Genomic DNA, 27,305 nt, shown 5'->3' with positions numbered 1-27,305 from the left:
ATGGTTTCGGGCTCAGTCCCGCCACGTGGCACCTTGGGCAAGTGTCTTCTGCTATAGCCCCGGGCCGACCGAAGCTTTGTGATTGAATTTGGTAGGCGGAAGTTACTGCCGCTTGTGTATATGTCTGTGTATGTGCTTGTGCTTCTCCGAGAGAGAGAGAGAGGGAAGTACTGAAGTTGATGACAGTGACTTACTCCCTCCCTTCAATGTTGCTGGTTTGTGCCTGTGTCAAAGACAATTATTGAAAATGGTGAGCTCAAAGAATCACTAGAGCATCAGGAACAAATGTCTTTACAACATTAATTGTGGCACTTTGCATTCTGAGTTCAAATCCTGTTAAGGTCACCTTTGCTTTTCAGTTGGGGTTGATGGTATTTAATAAACCGCTTCTCTTAAATTTATTAGCCTTGAAATCATTATTTTTATCATTATTGTCATCAAAGAAGTGAGCTGGCAGAATCATTAGGACATCAGACAAAATATAAAGTAAAACCTTGCCCATGTCTGCTCCTCAAAGAATGACTTTTCCACTGCAGATCCACGAATGTAGTGAGACCCTAACCCTTGAGTCTGAGTAACTTTCCAATAGCATGTTCGAAGCCATTGTTACTAAAATCTGGCATTCATCTTTTGTTTATTTTAGTCAGAAAGTGATTCCAATGAAGATGAAGATAACTCAGTTACCAGCCTGGGAATCAAACTGGAATACCAACAAGCAGTATTTGAATGTTTGGGGAAAGTTTGGCCAGAAAATGCTCAGACACAAAGTAAGAATCATTTTTATTTGCTTCTCTGCTTTATTGCTACTTCAACAATTTTGTTGCAAACACATTTCTTTTTTTTTTCTTTTTTGGTCGCTGGAGTGTTTTTTTTCTTACCCTGGCACCAACATCTTAATACTGACTCCGCAAACACTACATCGTCTCTTGCACTTCATATGAGCCAATGCGAGAGCCTCTTAGTCAGTGGTTCTGAGCCTTTTTGTAGCTCAGTGGCCCCTTTCATCAAATGATATTTTACAAACATCTGCTTTGGTATAAGAATTTGTGCTCACTGTTTACACAAAATTCTATCCGTGTTTTAAACCTGGCAAAGAATTTTCGAAACTGTGTTCAAAAAAATAAATATTATATCTGGTTTAAATATTTTATTTCTCAGAAAGAACATGGCCCCCACCATAGCATCCTTTTGACATTAGCTGTACCCTTGTGATATCACTGACAATGGAGGTCATGTGTTTGATTCCTGGCGGTGCATTGTGACCGTTGTCACATTTGTCCCTACAGTGAAGGCATGTGGCTTCGTATTTCGGGTATTCAGCTCATGGTCATAAGTTTGATTCCTGGTGGCACATTATGTCCTTGGGCAAAACACTTTATTTCATGTTGCTCCAGTCCTCTCAGCTGGTAAAAATGAGTTGTACCTGTATTTCTAAGGGCCAACCTTGTCACATTGAATTTCCTTGAGAACTACATTAAGGGTACATGTGTCTGTGGAGTGCTCAGCCACTTGCATGTTAATTTCACGAGCAGGCTGTTCCGTTGATTGGATCAACTGGAACCCACCTCATCATAGCTGACAGAGTGCCAGTACAAAGTGGAAAATGCCTACAATGTGTGTGGATTGACAGACACACATTTTCTCTCTTAGTGTAAACACTGTATCTATTCCAACATTTATCATCCATGCCTTCAGGACAAACCACCAAACTATTAATGTTCTTGTTTTTCTTTTTCTTATCAGCCACCTATCAAGAGTTGTTTTGTGAGCAGCTGTGTCAGTCGTTGATGAGAGGTGTGTGGAAGATACAGATTTCAGTAATGAAGTCCATACAGAAATATCTGAACAGGTGAGTAGTCTACTACATTGATGTAATGAGTAGGTGTGCGTGTGTGTTTCTGTAGATACCTGTGTTTGACTCTGTGTGTGTATTTTGTATGTATGTTTGTCTGTTTTGTACATATCCATTGTACTTGGCACTGTGACCTCTTGCTACGAAGAGATTCACCGTAAGAAAAACATTACACACAAAATAGCCAGTATTGATATTGATAACTTTATTCACTCCAAACACTGTGCTGCGATGTACACAACTGTCACTGCAGAAAATAGCTATTAGTGTACCTTGCATATAGCTTCTTCACTTTTGAGGTGAGTCTACCAGCATGCAGAAACAGAAGAGACACTGGAGAAAAATAATTCATAGCCAGATGGCCACACTGTATTACCAAATAATAAATCACTGCACAATGTGGGTATATTTGGTGTGAGCTATGGGTCTTTAGTTGTTTAACTGTGTAGTCATGGGAGAAAAGTCTGTTTGATTTTTGTTCTGTTTTCCTCATAAATCAACATTTCTTATTCACTGGTTTACAATTGAAGCTAACCAAACACTTCCATGCTTCTGATTCAAGTTTGTACATAATTAATTGTTTGTTAATTGTGTTTGTCTTTTTTTATATCAGGCTATTAATCTGGCAAGACCAGAATGCAGTGAGCAATAATGTTGCAATGGCTAGTAAGATTATCAACCAAATACTCTCGTCTGTGATACCATGTTTAGGTGAGTTTAAACACCTTTCATTTGTTGCTGTCAATTGTGCTTTGATGTTTTCTCATTCAATGCCAGCAACTTTAGCTGCAGATCTTCCATTATTATATCAACTCTTTAGCCTTCAGATTACTCTGTCAAATGTAATGTTTATTTATTCACATCCTTTTGATTTAATTATGCATTATCTCATAACTTCTTGTTTTAAGGACATTTAAAAGATAGGTGTGAGAGGCTGGATCTGGCCATTTTGGGCCAGATATGACCAGTTTAAATAACAGCAGTTATATAATTTTGTCAGACTGCTGGACAACTGACCAAACACTCTAAAATATACAATAGTGTACACAACTCAACAGCTCGATTCAAATGGCTAAAACTAGTTTCATGAAATGTCTTATTCATTATCGTTTTAATGTCTACTTTTCCATGCATGCATGGTTTGGACAGAATTTGTTGAGGCAGATTTTCTCTGGCCAGATGCCCTTCCTGTCACCAACTCTCATCTGTTTCCAAGCAAGATATAATCTTGCTTGGAAACAACACAACCTGCTTGCTTACATAAATATTTAAAAAGTAGCTTCATCTGTATGAATCAGAAGAAATTTGGTAAGCCAGATTTTCTAAGGCTGGATGCCCCTCCTACCACTAACCCACGCCGGTTCCCAATGGCCAGACATGTTTTATGGAAGATTGTAAATAAACAATCAACACTCATTTGACAGTAATGTCAAGACAAGGGAACACACAAACACTGGTGGGTTTCTTTCAGTTTCTATCAACCAAATCCACTTACAAAGTTTGGGACTATACTAGAAGATAATTGCTCAAGATGCCATGCAGTGAGACTGAATCCAAAACTGCACGTTTAGAAAGCAAACATTAGGATCACAACTGAGCCTGCACCAATAATCTTTTCCCTAATTCTAAATCTGTGTCCTCTCATTAAATGTTTGAATTTCTGTTTTATAGGTAATATGAAATATTCTGTGATAAGATCAGAAGCAATGGTTGTGATAACACAAGTTGTCCGCAAATTACATGGTGAGAACATTACATTAATTTTCAGTTGCATTAATTAGTTGAAATAACCTAGCCATGATCTAAGTTATTCGGGAATGATCTGAAGGCCTGTACCGTACAATATACAGGGTGTCCACAACGTCTGGGTACATGGAGTAAATAAAATGATAACATAAACAATTCATCATCATGGTTTAACGTCCGCTTTCCATGCTAGCATGGGTTGGACGATTTGACTGAGGACTGGTGAAACCGGATGGCAACACCAGGCTCCAATCTAATTTGGCAGAGTTTCTACAGCTGGATGCCCTTCCTAACGCCAACCACTCAGAGAGTGTAGTGGGTGCTTTTACGTGTCACCCGCACGAAAACGGCCACGCTCGAAATAGTGTCTTTTATGTGCCACCCGCACAAGAGCCAGTCCAGGGGCCCTGGCAACGATCTCACTTGGCTTGCTGGGTCTTCTCACGCACAGCATATTTCCAAAGGTCTCGGTCAGTAGTCATCGCCTCGGTGAGGCCCAATGTTCGAAGGTCTTGCCTCACCACCTCAGCCCAGGTCTTCCTGGGCCTACCTCTTCCACGGGTTCCCTCAACTGTTAGGGAGTGACACTTTTTCACGCAGCTATCCTCATTCATTCTCACCACATGTCCAAACCAGCGCAATCGTCTCTCTTGCACACCACAACTGATGCTTCTTATGTTCAGCTTTTCTCTCAAGATACTTACACTCTGATGGGTCTGCACATTTACATTACACATCCAGCGGAGCATACTGGCTTCTTTCCTTGCGAGCTTACGCATGTCCTCAGCAGTCACAGCCCATGTTTCACTGCCATGTAGCATGGCTGTTCGTACACATGCGTCATACAGTCTGCCTTTTACTCTGAGTGAGAGTCCCTTTGTCGCCAGCAAAAGTAAGAGCTCTCTAAACTTGGCCCAGGCTATTCTTATTCTAGCAGTTACACTTTCAGCGCACCCACCCCCACTACTAACTTGGTCACCCAGATAGCAGAAGCTATCGACTACCTCTAGTTTTTCTCCCTGGAATGAGATAGAATTTGTTTCCTGTTTGTTTACAGTGTTTATTGCACCTGAACATCTGCCACATACAAAAACTAACTTCGTAGTTAATCTGCCTTTGATATTGCTGCACCTCTTATGTGTCCATAGCTTGCACCGGGTACATCTTATAGAGTTACTACCTACTCCTTTACTGCATACTGAAGGGGTTTGTGTTTTATCTACCTTCCTACTTATTAGGATTTTGGTTTTTGCTAGGTTGACTCTAAGGCCCTTCGATTCTAGTCCTTGCTTCCACACCTTAAACTTCTCTAGTTCTGATAGTGACTCCGCAATTAGTGCAAGGTCATCAGCATAGAGGAGCTCCAAACATAAAAGACAGTGGAAAGGAAAATTTAAGTCATTTCTGATAATAGTCGACTACATTTATTTTTTATGAACAGCAACATAGAATAGTGACAACACCATTTGATAAATATTGCTTCCTAATTCTTTTAATCCAGCCATCTCAGGCTATAGATTTATTCTCTGCAGATGAGAATGGAAGGCATTTCTGCAATGTCTGTGATCTATTGGATAATTAAAGTAAGCAAAGACAGTCTTGTTTTGCTCTATTCATCACAATGCTCATCAAAATAAGACCATTAGATTCAAGTCTAGGTATTTTGAAAGCAAAACTGGTTAAGAAAACAAATTTCATTGTGAGTTTCTAAGGATAAGAGGTTCAAGTTAACAAGAGTGATTCTATGTAGTCACTTGATCTGATAAATGAAGTAGTTAAATCTACTTCAACAAACTTTTTAGCATTTATTTTTAAAATAGGTACATGTTTTTGAAAAGTATAGCTACAAAAGGCTTTCTCCATGTCAACGAAGGCCAGGTACAGAGGTTTATCCTTGGCTAGATATTTCTCCTGCAGCTGTCTCACTAGAAATATGGCATCAGTGGAGCTTTTACCTGGCACGAACCCAAACTGCATCTCATCTAAATTGATTCGCTCCCTAATTAGTTGGGCTATGACCCTCTCTGTAACTTTCATAACCTGATCTAACAGCTTGATGCCTCTGTAATTATTAGTATCTAAAGCGTCACCTTTACCTTTGTAGCAGTTTACTATGGTGCTGCTACACCAGTCATTGGGTATGACTCCTTCGTGTATCACCTGGTTCGTAATACGGGTGACTAGGCTGTAGCCAACACTGCCAGATATTTTGAGCATCTCTGCAGTGATTCCTGATGGGCCGGGGGCTTTCCCTGTCTTCATACTCTTAATTGCTTTATCTACCCTGGTACTGTCAACTCGGATAGCTGGTCCCTCTGTTGGGTCGACATACGGCAGGCTCTCTTTCTCCCATTCATTCTCTTTATTAAGCAATCTATCGTAGTGGCATCTCCAGACCTCTTTCTTTGCAGCCTCATTTAGTGCAAGCGTACCATCATCCATGCGCACACATTTCTCTCCTACAACATCACCATTGAATATAAGAAATAATAATTTCTTAGAGTATGTGTTAATCCCCATGTACCCAGACTTTGTGGACACCCTGTAGAACCACATTCAGAGGAGCCATAGAGCTGATTTGCATTTAGTTACTGACAAACATACTGTTTTTTTCTCTATGTCACTCTTATAGCAACATTGGTCTCATACCTCCACCCTACTTGTCTTTCTAGTTGTGGTTAACCCTCCCCTGCATTAATATGATGCCCAGTTCTTCCTCCTACTTACGTAGAGAGCATGTAATGTCGGCTACATCAAAGCTGTTGAGAATCTAAACAAAATTTGAAACTGCAATACTATTATCATTGAATGAGTGCAGCCGCTCTATATCTCACACACTTTCCCAACCGATCATAATTCTTTTCTTTTGTAACCTTCCACCAATGAAAAGGTAAAGTAATATATAAACATGCTACAGATCTTATGTTGTTTATCGCGTTTGTTTCTTTTTTCCTCTTAGACTTGGATAACAGAGCATTGTTGACAGAGAAATTATCTGAAGAGTTGATCAACAGCCTGACACCATTCATGGAGAATGAGAAGAGTGACATGCACCAGAAAGCAGTCGATGTAGCATCATTGCTAAAATCCAGCATGGAGATCTCCTGATCGCTTTAGGTAGCTACATATACACAGCTAGCTGTCTTTTATACACAGACAATACCATCATATAAACCTGTGGAACATTATTTTACATTTTATACTGCATATATATGTAATATTTATATGTTCCAATTTTTCATCATTTACTTAGATGAGTTAATGGATCATAGAAATCATATTCCTTGATTCTTATTTTTATCGTTAAGCCCATATCATTAACGGTCTTATTGTACAGAACTTCTTACCTTGTTTAGATATTCAATTAAGATTTTTTTTTTCAAGTAAGAGAATAATTATCATAAGATAACTATTTATAATATTTCATATCTACTAGATGAGTCTCTTATTCTTCTATAGCTGTTAGAATATTAACCGATGTGGAGAATGTATATATATATATGTATATACACACGTATGTATGTGTGTGTGTATGTTTATATATAATTTATATTATTTGATTGAAGGCCAGGCATCTATTTCCAAGTAAGTTTATATATACATATATACACACACACATATATATACATACGTATATATATATATACACATATGTATACGTATATAAATATATATACGTATACACATACGTATATATGTATGTACATACAATTATTTATGTGCGTATATATATATATATACATATATATATGTGTGTGTATATATATACATATGTATACATATTCTAGTAGTGGCCTCAAAATAGAATTTGGGTTAAGTTCTTATGACATAAAAATTGAGAAAAATTAAATTTGTGTACAAATTACTATTATATTCCTTATTTAATTGGATGCTAAAATACCTCAGCTGAGATTGTCATTTAAAATAAAAAATGTCTACATTTTCAACTTCTGGACTTAATGAAATAAATCTTTTTTAAGCCACTATTTTTGATAATGCTATTATTGGTGTTTAGTTCTAACCTTGTGTAGACCTTTGATGAATGGCATCCCAGCCTTGCCATCCATCCTTTTTATTTTGTTAGGTGCAGGTATGACTGAGTGGTTAAGAAGCTTGAATAGAATACCACAAAAAAAAAAAAAAGAAAAGGTTCTTCCAGATGGAGCCTTAGCCTGGCTGCAATCCAATGACTGAAACGAGTAAAAAATAACTTTAAAGAGATAGAATGCATATCGAATGAAAAGCCAGACAATCAACTACATAGATTTTTTATAGTTTATTTCATGTTTTGGTGTGTGTGTCTAATAAGAGGACTGTTGGGTATTGAAGACTTGAAAACAATATTTACCAAAGTTGTCACACCCCCCCCCTCACCTTTCCATTACAGAGATCAGGTAATATAGACTCCCCATCCACCTCAATATTTTTGGCTGTTCTAAATAAGAATTTCCAATATTTATTCATAGAATAAACCAAATCAAAAACAATGCCATCCTTATTCAACATGTTTACAGCCAGATAATATATATCTTTAAATTGAAAATGCAAAGGGGGTATATCACACAGACCCCCCCCCTTCCCCCCAATTTTTTTTTTTGGGGGGGGGGGGGGGGGGTTAATTTTTAAAATATATATATATATACATTGAATCTATGAACATTAGGTTAAACATTTCTATAATGGATAAACAAAACAACTAAGAACAATTTATATATATACACACACATAAGCACAAGGCCAGAAATTTGGAGGATGGAGATAGTCAATTTAATTAACTCCAGTTACTTTAGTTTATTAATCCCCAGAAGGATGAACAGCAAAGTGAACCTCAGCACATAAAGAACCATAATAACATAATAAATACCACAAGGCATTTTTGTCCAACAATCTAACAACACTTGACTGCTGTATTTGAGAGGTTTATCAAGAAATTAGAATGATTTTTTTTAGCAAGATGTGCTTGGGTGCTCCCCACCTCCTACTCCACTATTATATGCAAAGTCTGGGCACACATGTCCAAGCTGAAATGAATGAGGAAGATGAGACTGTTTAACATTTAAGCTTGTCATAGGGACCATACTAATTACAAATGGAATGAATCAGTATGAGACTCAGGATAAAAAATAGATTTCAGTCATCAGAAGGAGCTTCTATTCCACATAGAAATATAAGACGATCTGTTTGGTTTGATTTTTTTTTGTATTGTTTTATTTTTAAATATATATATATATGTATATAATTCATAAGTTTGAAATCTTCCATTAATGGCAACAGATTCAAAACAAAAAAAGAAAAATTTATATCTATTTTTCCCAGATTAGCATTGATCGGATAGCCTGGAAATTCAAGCATTTAACTCAAAATGCCAGCACAGAAGTTCCATGGCTACAGAAGCCACAGTTGTCTGAAATTTAAAGGATTATTAGTTCAATGGCTAAAATACTGATAGTGTTGTCTATCTCGAGTGTTTTGTTAGCTTGTAAAACTGAACACAAATCCTTTAAAGAGAACAAAACTTGCTCAAACAATTATAAAACTTGTCATTCCTGATTGGATATAACTTCTGAAACTAAATCACTCAACCATGAACTATTTCATAGTGTATTAAACCGAGGCAGTGAATTCATTAATGTAATTTACTTAATCGAGTAATTAAAAAAAAAATACAAAATGAAAATTCTAAGCATATGTTTAACCCTTTAGTATCTAAGCCGGTCATATTTGGCCGAAACATTCTACCTATTTTATGCTCAAACTGGCCTGATCCAGCCTCTCACACCTATCCTACAATGTCATTTTAAAAACAAACAATTACATTGTCAAAATCTTGAAGTTACAAGATAATGCACAGTCCATTCAAAATAATGTAGAAAAAATAAGCATTACATTTCAGTTTGCCAAAAAAGGCCCCTCCATTTTGCAATTTGTTGTTCTTAAGCTACAGTAAAAAATTAATTAGTTAACAGGAAAAGAGAGCATCAGGGGTAAACTCCTGCCAAGAGTAAACTGGATGATGTACAGGGTTCATGATACAAAAATAATAAATTTAATTCTCTGACTTTCTGTTTGTTGTTTCTCATTGAAATTTGTGATAAACCAAAACATCTTTACAAACAGAAACTAATGAAATGAAATATGTAATATGAAGAATTCTGTACAATATGTCCTAATGGGAGAAGAGTTTTTGCGAGTTAATTTTTTTAAAAAAAGGAGGCCCTTACAGAAATTACATCAAGATTCTCACATTTAGTCTATTTAAGCTCATACAAGAAGAGCTGACAACACATGGACTTAGGAGAAATAAATTATTTACAAGAGCATGAGTTTTCGGACTTAAGGCAGCAGCAATAACATAAGAATGGTTGATAGTGTCATGAATAATCAATGTTGTTAATTAGCTAAATGGCACCTGGAACAAGGTGAGTTATAAAAGCTGTCAGAAAATTACACATCTTTCTACAAATGCTACAATAGTTTGGGAGGAACAGGTAAATGTAATTTAACTCTGGACACCAAAAACTTGTTACATACATAGAGAAATGGGGATATGCCTAAATACACAAAATTTTCACGAAATATATTGATCATTCATGTCAAATTACATTAATTAATGTTGCCTTCTTAAACATACTAAGCCTTGAATTCGTATGGAGAGAGCAAAGAAGACGCTACTTTGTTAAGGAATGGTGGGAGATGTGAAAAGTGATGATTAATGTTGCAGGAAAGTGAGGAGGGAGGAGTTTGATGTACTTTTGTGTGTGTGTGTTTCTTTTTTAGGACCAACTATTTTCATAATTTTAAATCACTATTTGAAGACAAATGATTCAAAATAATTTATGACCATTAGAAGTTGGCATGTGGTGCATAAACATAAATGTAGATTAATCAACATGCATTGTAAATCTTATTTCAACGTTTACAACACCTCAGGTTATTATTACACTGCAAAACTATAATTTGTAAGTCTTTCTTCGTTTTCATCTAAACCACAATTCACAAAAACTACCTGAAAAATTTTTTTTTTTTTTACTAATTGTTTTAATGAATTCAAAAGTGAAGGGAAAATAATTACCTTTAACTTTTGATAACTTCTCCCAGAGAAAGTCATTTTTTGTATACAAACAACTTATCAGTGACACTAAATTATCTTCACCAATCTTTAAGGAATGGACGAGTTCTATTGCCTGTCAAAATAAAAAGCTAAATCAGTTTTCATTTATTGGACATGTGCTATTATTCATTTATTCCTATTTTTGTTAATAATATCAATCCTTTATGGAAATCTTTTCTCTATTCACAACTAGTTATTACTGTCTATTCATGTTTTATAAAACCAAAATATACTCAGCTCCTGATAAAAATATCATACCAATCGCAAACATGTCTTTGTCCATGTATGGTTACACATGGCTGGCTACAATGTTATGGACATGTAAAGCAAATGGATGATAAATGCTGACTAAGAGTAATGGAACTATAAATATTAATTACGACCATTGTTTATGGTATCACTTTTAATATTACACAGAATTGCCTAAGATAAAATGTTGTTTTGAAATGATTTTTAAATCACTGTATATATGTATGTGTGTATGTATATATATATATAAAGAGAGGTACTGCTACATGTTATTTCACCCTTCCTATTTGTTGTATTTACACTTAATTTCACTGCCTATTCAGTCAACAGTTCTTCACTTCATAGAGAGAGCTTAACTCTGCTTTATGGTGTTAACAATCACCGTTACCAATATTCATTTCCTTTCACTCATTATATATTACTGATATTTTACTGGTCTGGACATATTAAAGATACTCAAATCAGAACAGAGTTGAGAGATAATATTTTAAAATAGTGAAGTATTTTGTCCAATACTCACCAGTGTCCATCTCTCCATTTCCTTTCATTATATTAATAGAGTTGTTGTTGTTGTTGTTGGCACTCCGTCGCTTACGACGTCGAGGGTTCCAGTTGATCCGATCAACGGAACAGCCTGCTCGTGAAATTAACGTGCAAGTGGCTGAGCACTCCACAGACACGTGTACCCTTAACGTAGTTCTCGGGGATATTCAGCGTGACACAGTGTGACAAGGCTGACCCTTTGAATTACAGGCACAACAGAAACAGGAAGTAAGAGTGAGAGAAAGTTGTGGTGGAAGAGTACAGCAGGGGTCGCCACCATCCCCTGCCAGAGCCTCATGGAGCTTTAGGTGTTTTCGCTCAATAAACACTCACAGCGCCTGGTCTGGGAATCGAAACTGCGATCCTACGACCACGAGTCCGCTGCCCTAACCACTGAGCCATTGCGCCTCCACATATTAATTGAGTATAAAGAAGAGAAATATCAAATCTAAGAAAATGAATCGATGAAGAATGATGTATTATTAATTTGAAGATATTTCCATTTTCTAAAATGTAGATGAATAACATTAAAGTATTGATTTTTTAATTTGTTTTCAGTTTTTCAAATTGAAGCTGAAAACAAAGATAGCTGCCATATTTATTTTTCCTGGGATTGAAAAAAAAAAAAAAGAATTTGTTAGATGAGAGAATTCAAGTTATAAAAGATAAAAGGAATCCTAAGTAGACATTTTAAACCAAAAGCAATTCTTGCATGAATAATAGTTCATTATGCTTGATGCCAGACAATTATTATCAGAGCCTTGTATATCTACTCTAGCATTTACAACCAGAAATTACTGGTATTTGAGAGACAGAGAGAGAGAATGACTTCTGTTGAAAAGCTGAACAAGTGATTACATGCCAAAAGGAGGAACAGAGAAAGAGGAAAGCAAAGAGGTGGTGGTGGTTGTAACAGTAGCAAGAGGAGGAGGTATATTTTAGCAACTGGAACATAAGATGTAAGGACAGAAACTGATCCTAAAACTCTACTGATGGTGCATTCTGATATTATAAGGTGGGGGGGGGGGGTTTAGTTTCACTAGAACATCAACCACAATCCAGCATTATTGTCAAAGATTAACTCAGATCCATTGAAAATAACTGCAGGTCATGGAATTTTCTGTTTTTTTACAAGCCTCCTATATTTGAAACTTCCAAGTACTTATTGAAATAATAAAAGACAACAGCTAAAAGAAATATTTTGCTTTGTTTTTTTTATAATTTAACAAACGTTTCTTGCTAATAAATTACAGTATATACTACTGCTGTATATGTTGTTGAAGTTTCCCGATTGAAACTGTAAACTTTATTAACATTTTAACTAGAGTATGCAACGATCACCATACAGTTAAACTGTTTAGTTATGAAACAGTAATTAAATGTTTCATGAGTAGTATGAGGGTTGGTAAAGAACAATACTTATAGAAACAGTGTGTATGATATATTGGAGAAGATGAAGTATAGTCCTTGTATGTACGAATGGTATTAATGATGATCTGAAGTCTTTATAGCAATGGTGCGTTTAGGATGGATAATGGAGTCCTTTCTATGGAATGGTGTATATATGATAGGTAACAAAGAGGTCTTTGTAGCAATGGTGTATATGATGAAGACATTCCCTGTCATGAAGTATAGTCCTTGTGGCAATGGTGTGTGATGAAGAACAGTCCTTGTAGCAATGAGTGAGCAATCCTTGAGGTGTTGTGTATAACAATAGAGTAGTTTTTATAGCAACAAAGAATTTGATGAGTAAAAAGTTCATATTATTAACAGCATTTTTGAGGAGTAAACAATGATAAAGGGTCTTTTAACAAGTAGTTAACAGTTTATCCATTCATTATATTGCTGCCAGATCCACATTAAAAATATTTACTTAGAAAAAAAAAAACAGAACTACGAAAAATAACCTCTTAAATCAAAACAATTAAAATAAAATTGTTTGCATTCTGTTTTATCGTTTTAGTTTCTTTTACTTTTAATTTACAATTAACACAATTAGTTTAATGTTAATGACTTGGATGAATGCGAGTTACGAGTTGATGAAAGTGGTTGTAACCTGCTGTTTTATAATTGAACTTCCATAAATCTTCCGTCTCTCCTGCCCTTTAACATCAGATATATATATATATATATATATATATATATATATATATATATATATATAATCAAGGAGAGATGTCAAATTGTTACAATATTATGACTTCTTAAGAATGACAGAATGCAGTGGCATGTTTTATATTCGGTCAGTTAATATTCTACTTTTTGGTTTGTGCTTGTGTATGTTATACATATGCAAGCTGTTATTCCTTATTCACACACTAAATGTAAAATTTGGAAAAAGTCACTCAACAGTGGGCCAATGCATAGAAAATTTAATCCAGTTGGATGATCTGTGTATCATCAGTGATGTTATATGAAGTACTGAAGTTCTCGTAGTTTTCTGGAGCCAGGCTGTAAACACTATCAATCATAAGAGTGGAGGAAGTAGTGTCGACGTCTGATATTTTCTCTTCTGTATCCCATTGTGGCGATAGTATAATTACATCGTCGTCATTACTAATGGGCTCGTTGCAGTTTGGTGTAGATTGGTGAGACTGTGCAATCAGAATTTGCTTCTGGGGAACTGTTGTAGTCTCTGAGACCACATCGACTTCACAGTCTTCGTCAGAAATGATCTGACATTCGAAAGTTGAGGGATGATTTGATGGAACAAACTTGAGAGGAGATCCCATGTCTTCATACGTCTGTGCCGTAGATATCACTGGAGGTTTGTACATGTCAAATGGTAAGCCAGCATCATCAAGAATTTTATTGATCTCTGATTCGACGTAACCAATTTCATATAATTCTCCTGTTTAAAAAAAGAACAACACACTTCAATAAAGTTTGAAAAAAAAAACATTGATAAGGAAGGAATATGAACAGAGACCAACATATGAATGGTATTTGTTATTGACTGTAGAAAAGTGGAAAGCAAAGTGGACCCAATAAGGTCTAAACTTAGAACAGTGTTTCTCAACCATTTTTCACCTATAGGCTAACACACAGTTTGCATCTATCAGATTTCACTGAGAAAATTTCATAAGAAATCCCCATCAATAATATAATTTGCTCCTGCCTCAACAATTAGCATGTATACAAATTTTAAAAACACTTTGTAGCTATGCAAATAGAGCATACATACACTCACAGATATATGATTGCCAAAATTTATAGATATGCTTCAACACTTGATTAAAAAGATTTTAATGAATTCAAAAGTGAAGGGAAAATAATTACCTTTAACTTTTGATAACTTCTCCCAGAGAAAGTCATTTTTTGTATACAAAGAACTTATCACTGATACTAAATAATCTTCACCAATCTTTAAGGAATGGACGAGTTCTATTGCCTGTCAAAATAAAAAGCTAAATCAGTTTTCATTTATTGGACATGTGCTATTATTCATTTATTCCTATTTTTGTTAATAATATCAATCCTTTATGGAAATCTTTTCTCTATTCACAACTAGTTATTACTGTCTATTCATGTTTTATAAAACCAAAATATACTCAGCTCCTGATAAAAATATCATACCAATCGCAAGCATGTCTTTGTCCATGTATGGTTACACATGGCTGGCTATAATGTTATGGACATGTAAAGCAAATGGATGATAAATGCGGACTAAGAGTAACCGGACTTGTTGGTAAAAAAGTGAAATCTGAGAACATTGAGATCTCTCTGATAAGAGAACGTTGCACTAAGATATATGAGGAGATATACAGTAATAAGAAAAAAATTGTTCAAATAACCCCAATAACAAAGGAGATAAACAGGTCAATTTAAGTGATTTAGTTTAACAAGACCAAATAAGGCCAACTCTATTTGCATGAATTCATAAAGTGAAACTTGTAGGCACAGTTGGTTAAACAATTAAGATCAATTCACAGTCACAAGGTCACATGTTCAATCCCACTTCATAGCATGATGAGCAATTGTCATTTTCTTTGAACTTGGGTTGACCCATACTTAGTAAGTGAAATTGCATAGGTGATAACTGTGTAGAAGCTCATTCGATGTACTGTACTTGGAATTCAAAGGCACAGCCTAGTTACAGTATACTTAATTCTACCCCCAAGAATTACATTAAAAGGTATATATGTCCATAGAATACTCAACTACTTACATGCTTATTCAATTTGCCTTGTATAATTTTTTTGAATATCTTAACACTTATAGTCAGAAACTATAACCAAGATCCATTTCTATATATTTTTTTTTTCTTTATTTCCATACATACAGTCCACACAGTAAAGTGGTTGGCATTTGGAAGGGCATCCAGCAGTAAAAACCTTGCCTAAACTGACCTCACCTGTGCTTGTGCCACATAAAAAGCACTCAGTCCACTTTGCTGGGCGGTTGATGTTAGGAAGGGCATCCAGCCGTAAAAACCCTGCCAAAACAGACTGGAGTCTGGTGCCGGTTCCTGTCAAACCGTCCAACTCATGCCAGCATGGAAGGTGGATGTTAAACAATGATGATGATGATGATGATGACTGGGTACTCTTAAACAATTGCTGTCTGCTTGTACAGAGCACAATTATTTTGGTGGGAAAGGGGGCGCTGTTTAACCTTTAGCACAGTGCATTTTCTTTAGAATTGTTTTTCCTGCCACTGCTCTGCTACAACAGGAGAGAAAACTCATGTGGTGACATGATGCACCTACAGTGTGCTAAAGTTGAAGCAAACCTAAGTTGCAAACATACTTACTGTATCCAAAATAACTTGCTTTGGAAGAATCTTATTCCTATTCTCTGGATCATTTTCATACACTACCAACTGTAATATGGTCATTTTGCTCAGTATTTGAAGACGACGTTCCCTTTCTCTGATGAAAATGACAAAAATATTTCTTTAACCCTTTAGCATTCATTTTTTTTTTGTCAAATATAATTCTTCTTTATTCACATTATTCTAAATTAATCATACACTATCTTGTAGCTTCAAAGTTTCAATGATGCAATTGTCTATTTTTAGAATGACATTGTAGGGAAGGTGTGTCTAAGGCCAGATCTGACTGATTTGAATATAAACAACTAGAATATTTAGGCTAGATATGGTTGGTTTAACCCTGTAGCATTCTATCAAATGTAATGCTTATTCATTCACATTGCTTTGAATTAATCATACATTATCTTGTAGCTTCGAGATTTTGATTATGTGATTGTTCATTTTCAGAATGCTATTATACAGGGTTGGTGTGAGAGGCTGAACCTGGCCAGTTTGAACATCTTAATTCCCTTTAATTTTTATAACATCTTGATTCAGCATAGGAGAACAGGATTGGAAGAATAACTGTAGAATAGATTATGACCATAGAAAAACATGATAGCTATACAATTGTGAACAATCATGTATAAATATGCATAGATGTGCATACACACACATGCACATCCATACATTCTTTTATTGGGTGGACAAACACAAAGACACATACGCATAAATATATACATATATACAACGGGCTTCTTTCAGTTTCCGACTACCAAATCCACTCACAAGGCTTTGGTCATCCTGAGGTTATAATAGAAGACACTTGCTCAAGATGTCACACAGAAGGACTGAACCTAGAACCATGTGGTTGGAAAGCAAGCTTCTGGCCACACAGCCATGTCTGCACCTACATACACACTTAAATATATATTCCAAAATCAAATCAAATTCACAAATTCGATGACTGGCACCTGTGCCAGTGGAGCATTAAGAGCACCATCCGAACATGATCATTGCCAGAGCAGCTGACTGGTGGCATATAAAAAGCACCTTTCAAACGTGATTGTTACCAGCATCGCCTTACTGGCACTTATGCCGGTTGCACGTGAAAAAACACTCAAGCGAGGTCGTTGCCAGTGCCGCTGGACTGGCTCCCGTGCAGGTGACATGTAAAAACACCATTTGAGCGTGGCCGTTGCCAGTATCGCCAGACTGGCCCTCGTGCCGGTGGCACGTAAAAAGCACCCACTACACTCTCGGAGTGGTTGGCGTTGGGAAGGGCATCCAGCTGTAGAAACTCTGCCAGATCAGATTGGAGCCTGGTGCAACCTTCTGGCTTGCCAGTCCTCAGTCAAATCGTCCAACCCATGCTAGCATGGAAAGCAGACGTTAAATGATGATGATGATGATTTGCCTATATTTATAAGCACATCAATGTTTTTACCATATGTCTATGAACCAATCTACTGCGAGTTAATGTAAAAGTCTGACAACCTTTATGTATTACTGGTATTGAGTTGTTGCAATAATTCGGTTTAAACCAAAAAAATTTTTCATAAAAGAGGAAATATCACCAACCGAGACATATGACGTGAACGCTGGATATCATTCCTGAACCTTTTGCTGTTTCTCTTGTCTTTTGTGGACTGGAAAATTAAAGAGAACAGTTACATAATTATTAATGGTAATCCTTATTATTAATTATTAAATAACAAATAATCATAATTATCATTTTAACATTCATTTTTCCATGTTTGCATGGGTCGGATGGAGTTGTTAAGGCATATATTCTTCATTTTGTTTCCTTTCTTGTCACCAATTCTGTCTCATTTCCAAGTAAGATAATATTTCCTCCATGGTCAGACATGTTTTTCATGGAAAACTAAAAATGAACAACATTGTTTGTATAATGGTGATGCTCATTTGCAACCATCAAATGATGTCAAGACAAGGGTACACACACACACACACATGCATGCACAATGAGCTTCTTCCTGTTGGTGCCTACCAAAGCAACCTATAAAAATTTTGGATGGCCTGGGGCTATAATAGAAGACATTTGCACAATGTGTTGTACAGTGTGACTGGACTTGTTGGGAAGCAAGCTTCTCAACCATACAACCAGTTTTTTTCATCTTTTGTTTCAGCCATTAACCGGTGGCCATGCTGGGGCACCACCTTGAAGAATTTTAGTGGAATGAATCAACCCCGGGGCTTGTTTTTTAAAGCCTGGAACTTGTTCTATCACTTTCTTTTGCCAAACTGCTAAGTAACAGGGATGTAGGATCACCAAGACCAGTTGTTAAGTGGTGGTATGGGACAAACACAGACACATAGATATATTTTTTTTCTTCTTTTACTTAATGAAATTTGGAGATGTTACATGGAAGATTATTCCAGAGACTTACACTAGAGTTGCAAGCATTGTGGTATCCTTCATCATCAGCAACTATGTCTTCATAACAATGAACATCCAAATATACGCCATTTGGCACTGATGTAGCTGAACTGTTTCCTGAATCATTCTTGTAACTTAGATTGTCAATCTGAAGATTATTAAAAAGAAACAAAAACATTGTAAATTTACAAGGTATATAAAGGAGTTCTACAAGTCACAAATAAGAGATACAAAGTGATACAAATTCATGTATGAAAAATAAGTATGTTTTGTGAAATCAAAATTTGTATGAACTGCTGGAAGAGGGGCTTCAAAACTGAATAGCAACTCTATTACAAAGCATACATTTAATAAATGGAGTGGCAGCTACTTTCTTTTTAACTATTTTACTTAGAATAATTAAACTAATAGGTAGAACATATATATATATATATATATATATATATATATATATATATATATATATATATGTGTGTGTGTGTGTGTGTGTTTGTGTGTAAGTATATGTGTTTATATACATGTGTGTGTATGAACACACACATACACACACGGTTGTGTGGTCAAGAAGTTTACATCACCAACACATGGTTTCAGATTCATTGCATGGGACAATGAGTAAGGGCCTTCTAATAATATCCCAGCCTCAAATAAATAATGAATGTTAAACATACGAATGAACACACATTCAGTGTAATCAAAGAGCACGAAAACTCTGGATCCAAACCACATCGATTTAGTAAAGAAGGAAAGATTTCGATATATTGAGAATATGCTAGTCCTTACCAAAACATATTGAATTACAGGAAATCCTTCAAAAATCCTCCTGACACGGGAGTACATGTATGAACAACTACCTCAACAAATTTCTTCTAACACATGCAAGTATTTGAAACTTAAACAACACACCATTACAGAACAAACATTTTAATCACACAACCATGCCTACTTTGGCATTCATTTAACCCTTTTGTTACTATATGAACCAAAATACAACCATTATGTGTTTCAATTAAATTCTAAAATAATTGTGAATTTAGACTGGTTTCATAAAACAACTATAACGTTTTTATGTATCATCATATTAATGTAATTTTTGGAAAACAATTTAACAAAAGGTTCTTAACTAAATCTATTGCATAATTGTACAACAAAATTTTAATATAAAAGAATTGTGCAAATTATTGGATTATCATTTGAACTTCATGCACAATAGACAGGTATACCATAAATACTGGAATTCAACTTTGAAGAAACTAGAAAACGAAATACACACACTAACTCACATGCATACATAAATATACAGAAGCACATACAATAATGATGCACAATACAAATTAATGAAAATTTGTCACACGTCTTAGAGGTGTATAAAAATAAACCAAAGGTAATTTTCTCCTTCTTTGTTAATGTCCTGCACGACAATTCATTTCTGCAGTAATCGATTCAAAGGAAAAAGTTACTAAGAAAGTAGCTTTTAAATTCTTACTACATGCATACTTCAACTCACATGATGTCAGCAACAAACTATATCATGCTAAATAAAAATAACCATGCAGAGTATATATAGCATCTGTTCTAACAAATTCGGGTTAATTTATGCATAAATGAAATTAAAATATATACACTCACATGTTTGTATTTTATCAATGACTGTGATTCTGAATTTGGATCAACTTTTTCTATTTTCAGCTGATGTAATTCTGTTGAAAATTTATTATCCAAGTTCTCATATTGTTGGCTAGATGCTGTCATTGCAGCCTCAGCCAAATGACTATCTTCTCTTATACTTGTTCTAGTGACACATTGTTTGTCATCAGGACTGTCAGTAGATGGGTCAGCAACTATGGCTTCACTGCTAGAAAGTGAGGTGTCATAGGGTATTAAAACTGACCCGTGTTTGCTTTCAGCAGTTAACAAATTCTGAGGAAGGAGTTGTGAATTAGTTGCTACCATGTCATTCACATCTGTGTTATTTTGATTGACAGCAGTAACAACAATGTTGTTTCTCACAGAGTTTGGTAAATTGCAAGTGGAATTCTCCATAGTACAGTTATCGGACACTGAAGAGGTGTTGCTTGGAATTGACAAAGGAAGTGCAACTACATCAGAATTCCATTCAGAAATATCTGCAGGGTTTTGGTTTGTATGTTTCGTTGGAAAGGGGATGGAAACCAACTGAACATGATTGTTGGAGACATTGCTAGAAGAATTAGGAATGATAGTGTTTCCATCATATTCTGAAACTGCAGAAACCAAATCAGAATTATTTACTATTCCAGAGTTTTGGAATGTGTTTGGAGATGATGATTGGGACTTATTTGACATCGCATCATTTAATGATTGATTATTTTTGTAAAGTGTGGGTAAAATTTTGTGATATGTTTGTGGGGACTCTCTTATTTCTGTCTTCATCCTCATCTTGACTGCTTTATTAGTACAGTTTACACCTGAACTTGCTTTTCTGGACCTAATTTTCATAGTTCTCTTGTATTCAGATTTTATTTTCTACAAAATATATAAAATTTAAAACAAAACTTAAAACTAGGATAATTTGAGATTTGTTTCTAACTGCAGATTTCAATGAAGGTATTCTTCAAGCACCTTTAGATGCCATCCATTCATTAACTCATATGTTTAATGCCTTCTTCCATGCTACCACTATAGGGTATTATCTTACAGCTAGACGCCCTTCTTGCTACTAGCCCTTACCTGTTTTCAAGTAAGAGGTTTTTTGTTTTTTTTTATCGTACTTGTCTGCAAAAGCTAAAAGCTACACCATGATGACAGGGAATGTCAACGTAATGGCACTCCTTTGTTTCAGCGGTTTCACACAAAGACATTGCAAAATGCAACCAGTCACACACACACACGGAGTTTCCATTTACCACTCCATTTACCACTCACAAGACATTGACCAATGACAGAAGAAGACAAAGATGCCAAACAGCAAGATTGAACTCATAACTATGTGGCTGCAAAAGCAAATTTCTTAAGCCACACAGCCATGCCTGCACCATACACCTACATACATATCATCATCACCACCATCAAACTCCTTTAATGTTTGTTTTTCATGCTGGCATGGATCAGACAGTTTGACTAAAGCTAGCAAGCCAGGGAGCTGCACCAGCTTCCAGTCTGATCTGTTTGGTTTCTATGGCTGGATGCCTTTCCAAACACCAACTTTACAGTGAGTGTTGAGTACTTTTAACATGACAATGGCACACACACACACATATATATATCAGATAATAGGTATTTACACAAACTCATTGATCAGAGTTCTCACAACATAGTTGAGTGAAACATATCAAATGATATCTATTAGTATAAAAATATAGTTTCATATACATAACCATAGATAGAATACAAACCATATAACATACCTAATAAAAAACATGTTAATATAGATTTCTACCATCCACCCATTATTTACCAAAACCTGATTAATAATATCATAAGATATCTATGATAATGTAGCCCTCAGCTACAACGATACAAAGTGGACTTAGGTAAGATCACATATGTTGCTAACCTTCTGCTATGCAATGGTAAAAAATTATTACGATCTTATCTGGTTCACACCTTCTGTCTCCTTAAATGTCCAGTCTAACATTGCTAGAAATTTCCTAGCCTAAATAAAATAAGCACTTCTCTATCAACCAACAATACAAATATCCATCTACTAGTAATAACATTTAAGTGGGTAACAGCTGTTCCACCAACATAAACTAAATATATAAACCAATGCTAAATGCACATGTCCCGAAATACAAATACATGTTTCCTTAAACAATCATGGAACACTCAAAGATTTATCTAAGAAGAAGACACCTCCACAAACTAAACCAAACCTAAACATCAAGAATAAACACTTTGATTACATTTTCCTTCAGAAATAATATAATAAGAATGCAACACAACTATCAAATTACATCTGGTGCTTTCAAGAACATAGTATCCACATTCAAAATCAAGTGGGAGATTCCAAAATATACATTCCATAGAGAAATAATACAAAATGTGGGCTATGTGTAACAAAAAATAGACTCATACTTAATAAACTTTTAGAAATCTGCAGACAATGTCAGATCAGAGATCTTCACCAAATGTGATCACTTCATTAAATATCTACTAAAATATTGCAAAATTATACTATAATCAAAAGTTTAGTATTGATACTGAATGTATCAACACTAAACTATTTACCAATCAAACTATTTGTTGTGGAGTGAACTGACACCCCCACTGCACGTGACTGTCGATGAACTGGAAGAGTCTTATAAAGAGATGAGACAGTTGAGGTCAAACTCTGAGGACGTTAGTCTCATTATTAATTCTACACTGGAGTATTGGATTGTTAATGCCTGAACGGTTATAAGATAACCAACTCTTGTTACATTGCTTATTGTCATACAGCTATATTTGGTACTGTGATATATTATTACACACACACATCATATATCGTTACTGATATAACATTATTCCTCTCTGAAGATTTAATCTACTACAGACACTCCTGATCTCTAAGGTGTCTGACCTTTATGCTATCTGTCCCTTTCCTATATAAAAATACATGCATCAATACTGTCATAATTTCAATGCCCTAACTTACTGTATCTACTATCAACCCCAGATTGAACAAGCTGATGATTAAAAGAACATGAATATATAGTTTTTTTTAATACTGTGTAACTAGGACTAAATTAAACAAGGTTATTTCCTTATTTAAGACGTCAAAATGTGTGCAAACACAACCTTAACAATGGTTAGCTGATAACAGTGAGAGAAAACAGAACTGAAAGATCCCATCTATGTGGCGAGGAATCAGTCATTAAAAAGGTGGAAAAATTATGGATTCTCCAGCCAGGGGTAGTGATCTGATGCAGAACAAAAACCAACACCAGTTGTCAAGCAGTGGTGGGAGACAAACACAGACACAAAGACACACACATCATCATCATCGTTTAACGTCTGCCTTCCATGCTGGCATGGGTCGGACGGTTTGACAGGAGCTGGCCTGGCAGGAGCCTGCACCAGACTTCTGAGTCTGTTTTGGGATGGTTTTTATGGCTGGATGCCTTTCTTATCACCAACCACCCAACAGTGTGGACTGAGTGCTTTTTACATGGCACCAGCACACACAAGCTCAGTTATACCTGGATGCCCTTCCAAATGCCAACCACTTTACAGTGTGGACTGGATGCTTTTTACGGGGCACCAGCACTGGCAGGGTTACCAAAGATCCATTGAAAGAGGAGAGGGCATTGGAGGAAGTGATCTTGAGCCAGATGATGAAAGGTTAGAGCGTGACAGAGAGGCAGAATCAGGTGTCTTGCTGTAGAGGAGGTACATGGTTACCTGGCCGGAGAGAGGAATCAAGAATGAGATGGTTACCCAGCGAGAGGGAATAGTGAGAGAGAAAGGTGGGAGGAGAGAGAGAGAGATAAAGACAGCAAGAGTGCAAGATAGAGATGGTGTTGAAGTGTTAGGGCGTACACAAAGGAACAGGGATCAGAATATAAATGGGATGGAAGAATAAAAGAAGAAAGAGATAGTTGAGAGCAAGTGCCAGAGTAAACTATCAAGGTATGCAGGCCATAATATAGATAGTAGGGTATTGCCAAAGAAGCAGGAGTTGGGAGTAGAGTTTGCTACAGTGCCAAAATGTCCTGGAAATAAAGCTTTTGATGCTAAATATGTCAGTGTCAAATCAGTGGCACCAAAACACCTATACCAAAATGCCTCATGCCTGTTGTGGGTACTTGTATGTCTATGTGTGTTTCTATGTTTCCAGGTGTCTTCAAACAATCAATCACTGAGCGTAAAAGCAGCGACCTTGTTTGTGTCTCATGGCAATTTACTGTACTTGATAAGGCATGTCAAGCTAAGTAAAATCTCTCTCTTCCTCACATACAGGCTTGTCCATTCAAGTGCCAATGTCACTTAAAAAGCACCCAGCACACTCAAGTGGTTGGTATTAGGAAGGGTACCCAACCTCAGAAACAATGCCATAACAGATTGTTGGAGTCTGGACAGCTCCCTGCTCGCCAGCTTCATGTCAAACCATCCAACCCATGCCAGCATGGAGAGCGGATGTTAAACAATGATGATAAAATAATGTCCTAGTTTTGTGACATGTGGAGACCATTAGTAGCAGTAGTAGTATGGTGGTATGTGTTGTCACAGCATGTCACTGCATCCAGCATTTGTTGGTAATTCCCTACTACTCCCAGCAGATGGCACCTTTGCACCACTTAGGTGACGACCCACGGGTCTCTTTTGGGTAGGTTGTTGCTGGTGAGGGTGTTATGAGGTCAGAGCGCAAATCTTACCTCAACCTCTTTCAGTCACCTTTCAAGACACACAAAAGAAACACTGGGTCTATTCTTTAGCATGCCGGTTCCCACACAGCACTAGAACAACATGAAATGAAGTATTTTGCTCAAGGACAAAATAACGCTGCCCAGTCGAGGAACCAAGCCACAATTCAGGCGATCAAGACTGCAACACCTTAACCACTAGGCTAGGCGCCTACACAAAAGCCAGTGAAAGAAAGAGAAAAAGAACAGAGCACTGGCCATACTGACTTAGGTATTCTCACCTGGTTCACGCCAGCATGGAGAAAGCAAAGTACAAAATAATGAACATATTGATATAAAACTACAAAATAGATATACTACTACTACTACTACTATTACTACTAAATTAAAATGTGTAAGATGTGACAAACATAAAAATTGAATTACCTCATTTCCTGCTTCAGACAATCGAGTATGGCACCTTCTAACAGGTAATTCCTGGACTGGTTCTTTCTTCACTGTCTTTGCTAATCTCTCTTTTGACCTTAGCAGCCAGCCAGACTGAGTAATGTATGCTCCTTCCTTCATTTCTTGATTACTCCGTCTCATTGACTGGGTACGTGCGTCTAGCAGTTTTACTTGTTTTGATCTGAGAGACCAACTTTTGTGATAAACGGGCTTTCTACTGGTCATACGTAATCTTTTCGCTATGCTTGTTTCCTTAGCATTTTGCTGTAATTCTTTATTCCCAACATTCTAAAACCATAAAAAATAATAAATTTTTTAATACATAAAATTCTAGTGGTTGTCATTGATCTGAATATAGTTAATTCTCTAAGAAAATTGGGCAGAATATCAACCTGATTAGAAGCATTTCTCATTACCATATAAACACTGTATTAGCTTTTTTGTTAAATAGAGGATCCACCTCAGTTATGTCAAGTACCTTTAGAATCATAGTTAGCATCTCAAGTGATTAACCCTTTAGTATTCAGATTACCCTGTTAAATGTAAGGTGCTTCATGTTTGGATAGGGAACCAGTGATGCTCTCTTTTTTAAATAAGCAGAGATATTTAGCTAAGAGTAAACCACTCTACATAGTATTTTTAACCGTTTGACAGATCCTCATTCCAGAGTCTGGTGGCTGCTAAGTAAACTACAGATACATAAATGTCTTGTGAGATATGTGTAACCAATGAAGAGGTGATGTCTGCAAGTAGTATATACTGGGCTTCATTCCGAGTCCTCTGCTGTTTGACCCTCTAGCATTCAGATTTCTCAATCAAATGAAATGCTTATTTATTCACATTGTTTTGAATCCATGTATCATCTCATAGTTTTGAGATTTCAATGATATGATCGTTTAGTTTTTTAAAATGACATTGCTGTGAGAAGCCAGGTCTGGTTGGTTTGAACACAAAACAAATAGAATATTGAAGCTGGACATGGCCAGTTTAAATCCTCTTTGGTGATCGTCAAGCAACCACATTGAGGTATTTTAGTTGGATGTTATTTTACTGAACTTAGAGACATGAAAGAAGAAGTGAACAGATGACGTACATAATTTTCTGTATCTTCCTTGGGTACCATTTTTCTTGTCACAACACCAAACTGCTTACAGTGCTTATTACCATTAACTTGGTCAATTTCAACAACACAGTTTTCTATACTCTGGCCTGGGTATGCATAAGGATCTGATGTGTGGCCAGAGTGCTCACTTGATCTCTCACTATTTTCAGTACTCAGATGTCTGCTGCTGCTTCCTCGAAGAGAATACGTTCTAAGAACAGAAATAAACAAACAGAAAAAGAAATATATATAGGTATGTTTAGAGTGCAACAGATTTTTAAGAAATAACCAACAATAAAGTAGCCATACCATTCTATATTGACCACTGCAGACCAGTACAGTAGGTATCTGTGACATAGTGCTTATATCTCATCACATAATAACCACAACAGTGACAGTCTTACATCCCATCAGGCACTGACACTTAGAGAACTGTCTAGAAGCTATGAATAGCACAGTTTACATCCCATCACACACTCACCATTGTTCTTAGCTGACACTAAACATTATAAAAAAAAAAAAACCAACACACATTGTTAACAGAAAATGAAGTTTAAAACGAGAAAAAAAAGGTAGCTGAGTGGTATTATAATTCTGAACTTACTATTTTATGGTGTGAAGTCTTCACATTCTGTGGTTGGTGTTTGTGGAAGGTTGTCAGTTACACAAGCACTGGCTCACTCACAAAATGTCACCATAGCTCAGAAGTGTTGCTATGATGGCAGTTGTGACCAGGCAAACCTATCTAAGCCATGTAAGCATGGAAAAACAAACAATAA

The 27,305-nt window shown here is 36.1% G+C and overlaps 2 protein-coding genes across 15 annotated transcripts in view; one reads left to right on the top strand and one right to left on the bottom strand.

Moving 5' to 3' along the window:
- Window positions 1-7,582, top strand: part of LOC106878177 (proteasome adapter and scaffold protein ECM29) — a 66,265-nt gene extending 58,683 nt beyond the window's left edge. Inside the window, exons 46-50 of the mRNA XM_089337718.1 lie at window positions 644-767; window positions 1,744-1,849; window positions 2,466-2,563; window positions 3,524-3,595; window positions 6,558-7,582. Of these exons, the coding sequence (XP_089193844.1) occupies window positions 644-767; window positions 1,744-1,849; window positions 2,466-2,563; window positions 3,524-3,595; window positions 6,558-6,706 (549 nt within the window). The 3' untranslated portion in view covers window positions 6,707-7,582. The remainder of the gene's footprint in view (window positions 1-643; window positions 768-1,743; window positions 1,850-2,465; window positions 2,564-3,523; window positions 3,596-6,557) is intronic.
- Window positions 7,583-12,689: 5,107 nt separating this feature from the next.
- LOC106878180 (uncharacterized) overlaps window positions 12,690-27,305 on the bottom strand; it is a 103,116-nt gene continuing 88,500 nt past the window's right edge. For 8 of the 14 annotated variants that reach the window (XM_052974735.2, XM_052974736.2, XM_052974740.2 and 5 more), the window contains 8 exons: window positions 26,518-26,737; window positions 25,404-25,712; window positions 20,284-21,159; window positions 18,665-18,802; window positions 17,835-17,902; window positions 16,254-16,371; window positions 14,781-14,892; window positions 12,690-14,352 (listed from right to left, as the gene is read on the bottom strand). In XM_052974735.2, the coding sequence (XP_052830695.1) occupies window positions 13,874-14,352; window positions 14,781-14,892; window positions 16,254-16,371; window positions 17,835-17,902; window positions 18,665-18,802; window positions 20,284-21,159; window positions 25,404-25,712; window positions 26,518-26,737 (2,320 nt within the window). In that variant the 3' untranslated portion in view covers window positions 12,690-13,873. Of the gene's footprint in view, window positions 14,353-14,780; window positions 14,893-16,253; window positions 16,372-17,834; window positions 17,903-18,664; window positions 18,803-20,283; window positions 21,160-25,403; window positions 25,713-26,517; window positions 26,738-27,305 lie in introns of those variants that run through there. The other 6 variants (XM_052974743.2, XM_089337716.1, XM_089337717.1 and 3 more) reach the window with 4 other exon arrangements.

The sequence above is a fragment of the Octopus bimaculoides genome, chromosome 19 (assembly GCF_046866305.1).
Source record: "Octopus bimaculoides isolate indiv1 chromosome 19, ASM4686630v1, whole genome shotgun sequence".
Classification (NCBI taxonomy): Eukaryota; Metazoa; Mollusca; class Cephalopoda; order Octopoda; family Octopodidae; genus Octopus; species Octopus bimaculoides.
This window is presented reverse-complemented; position numbering and strand designations above follow the sequence as displayed.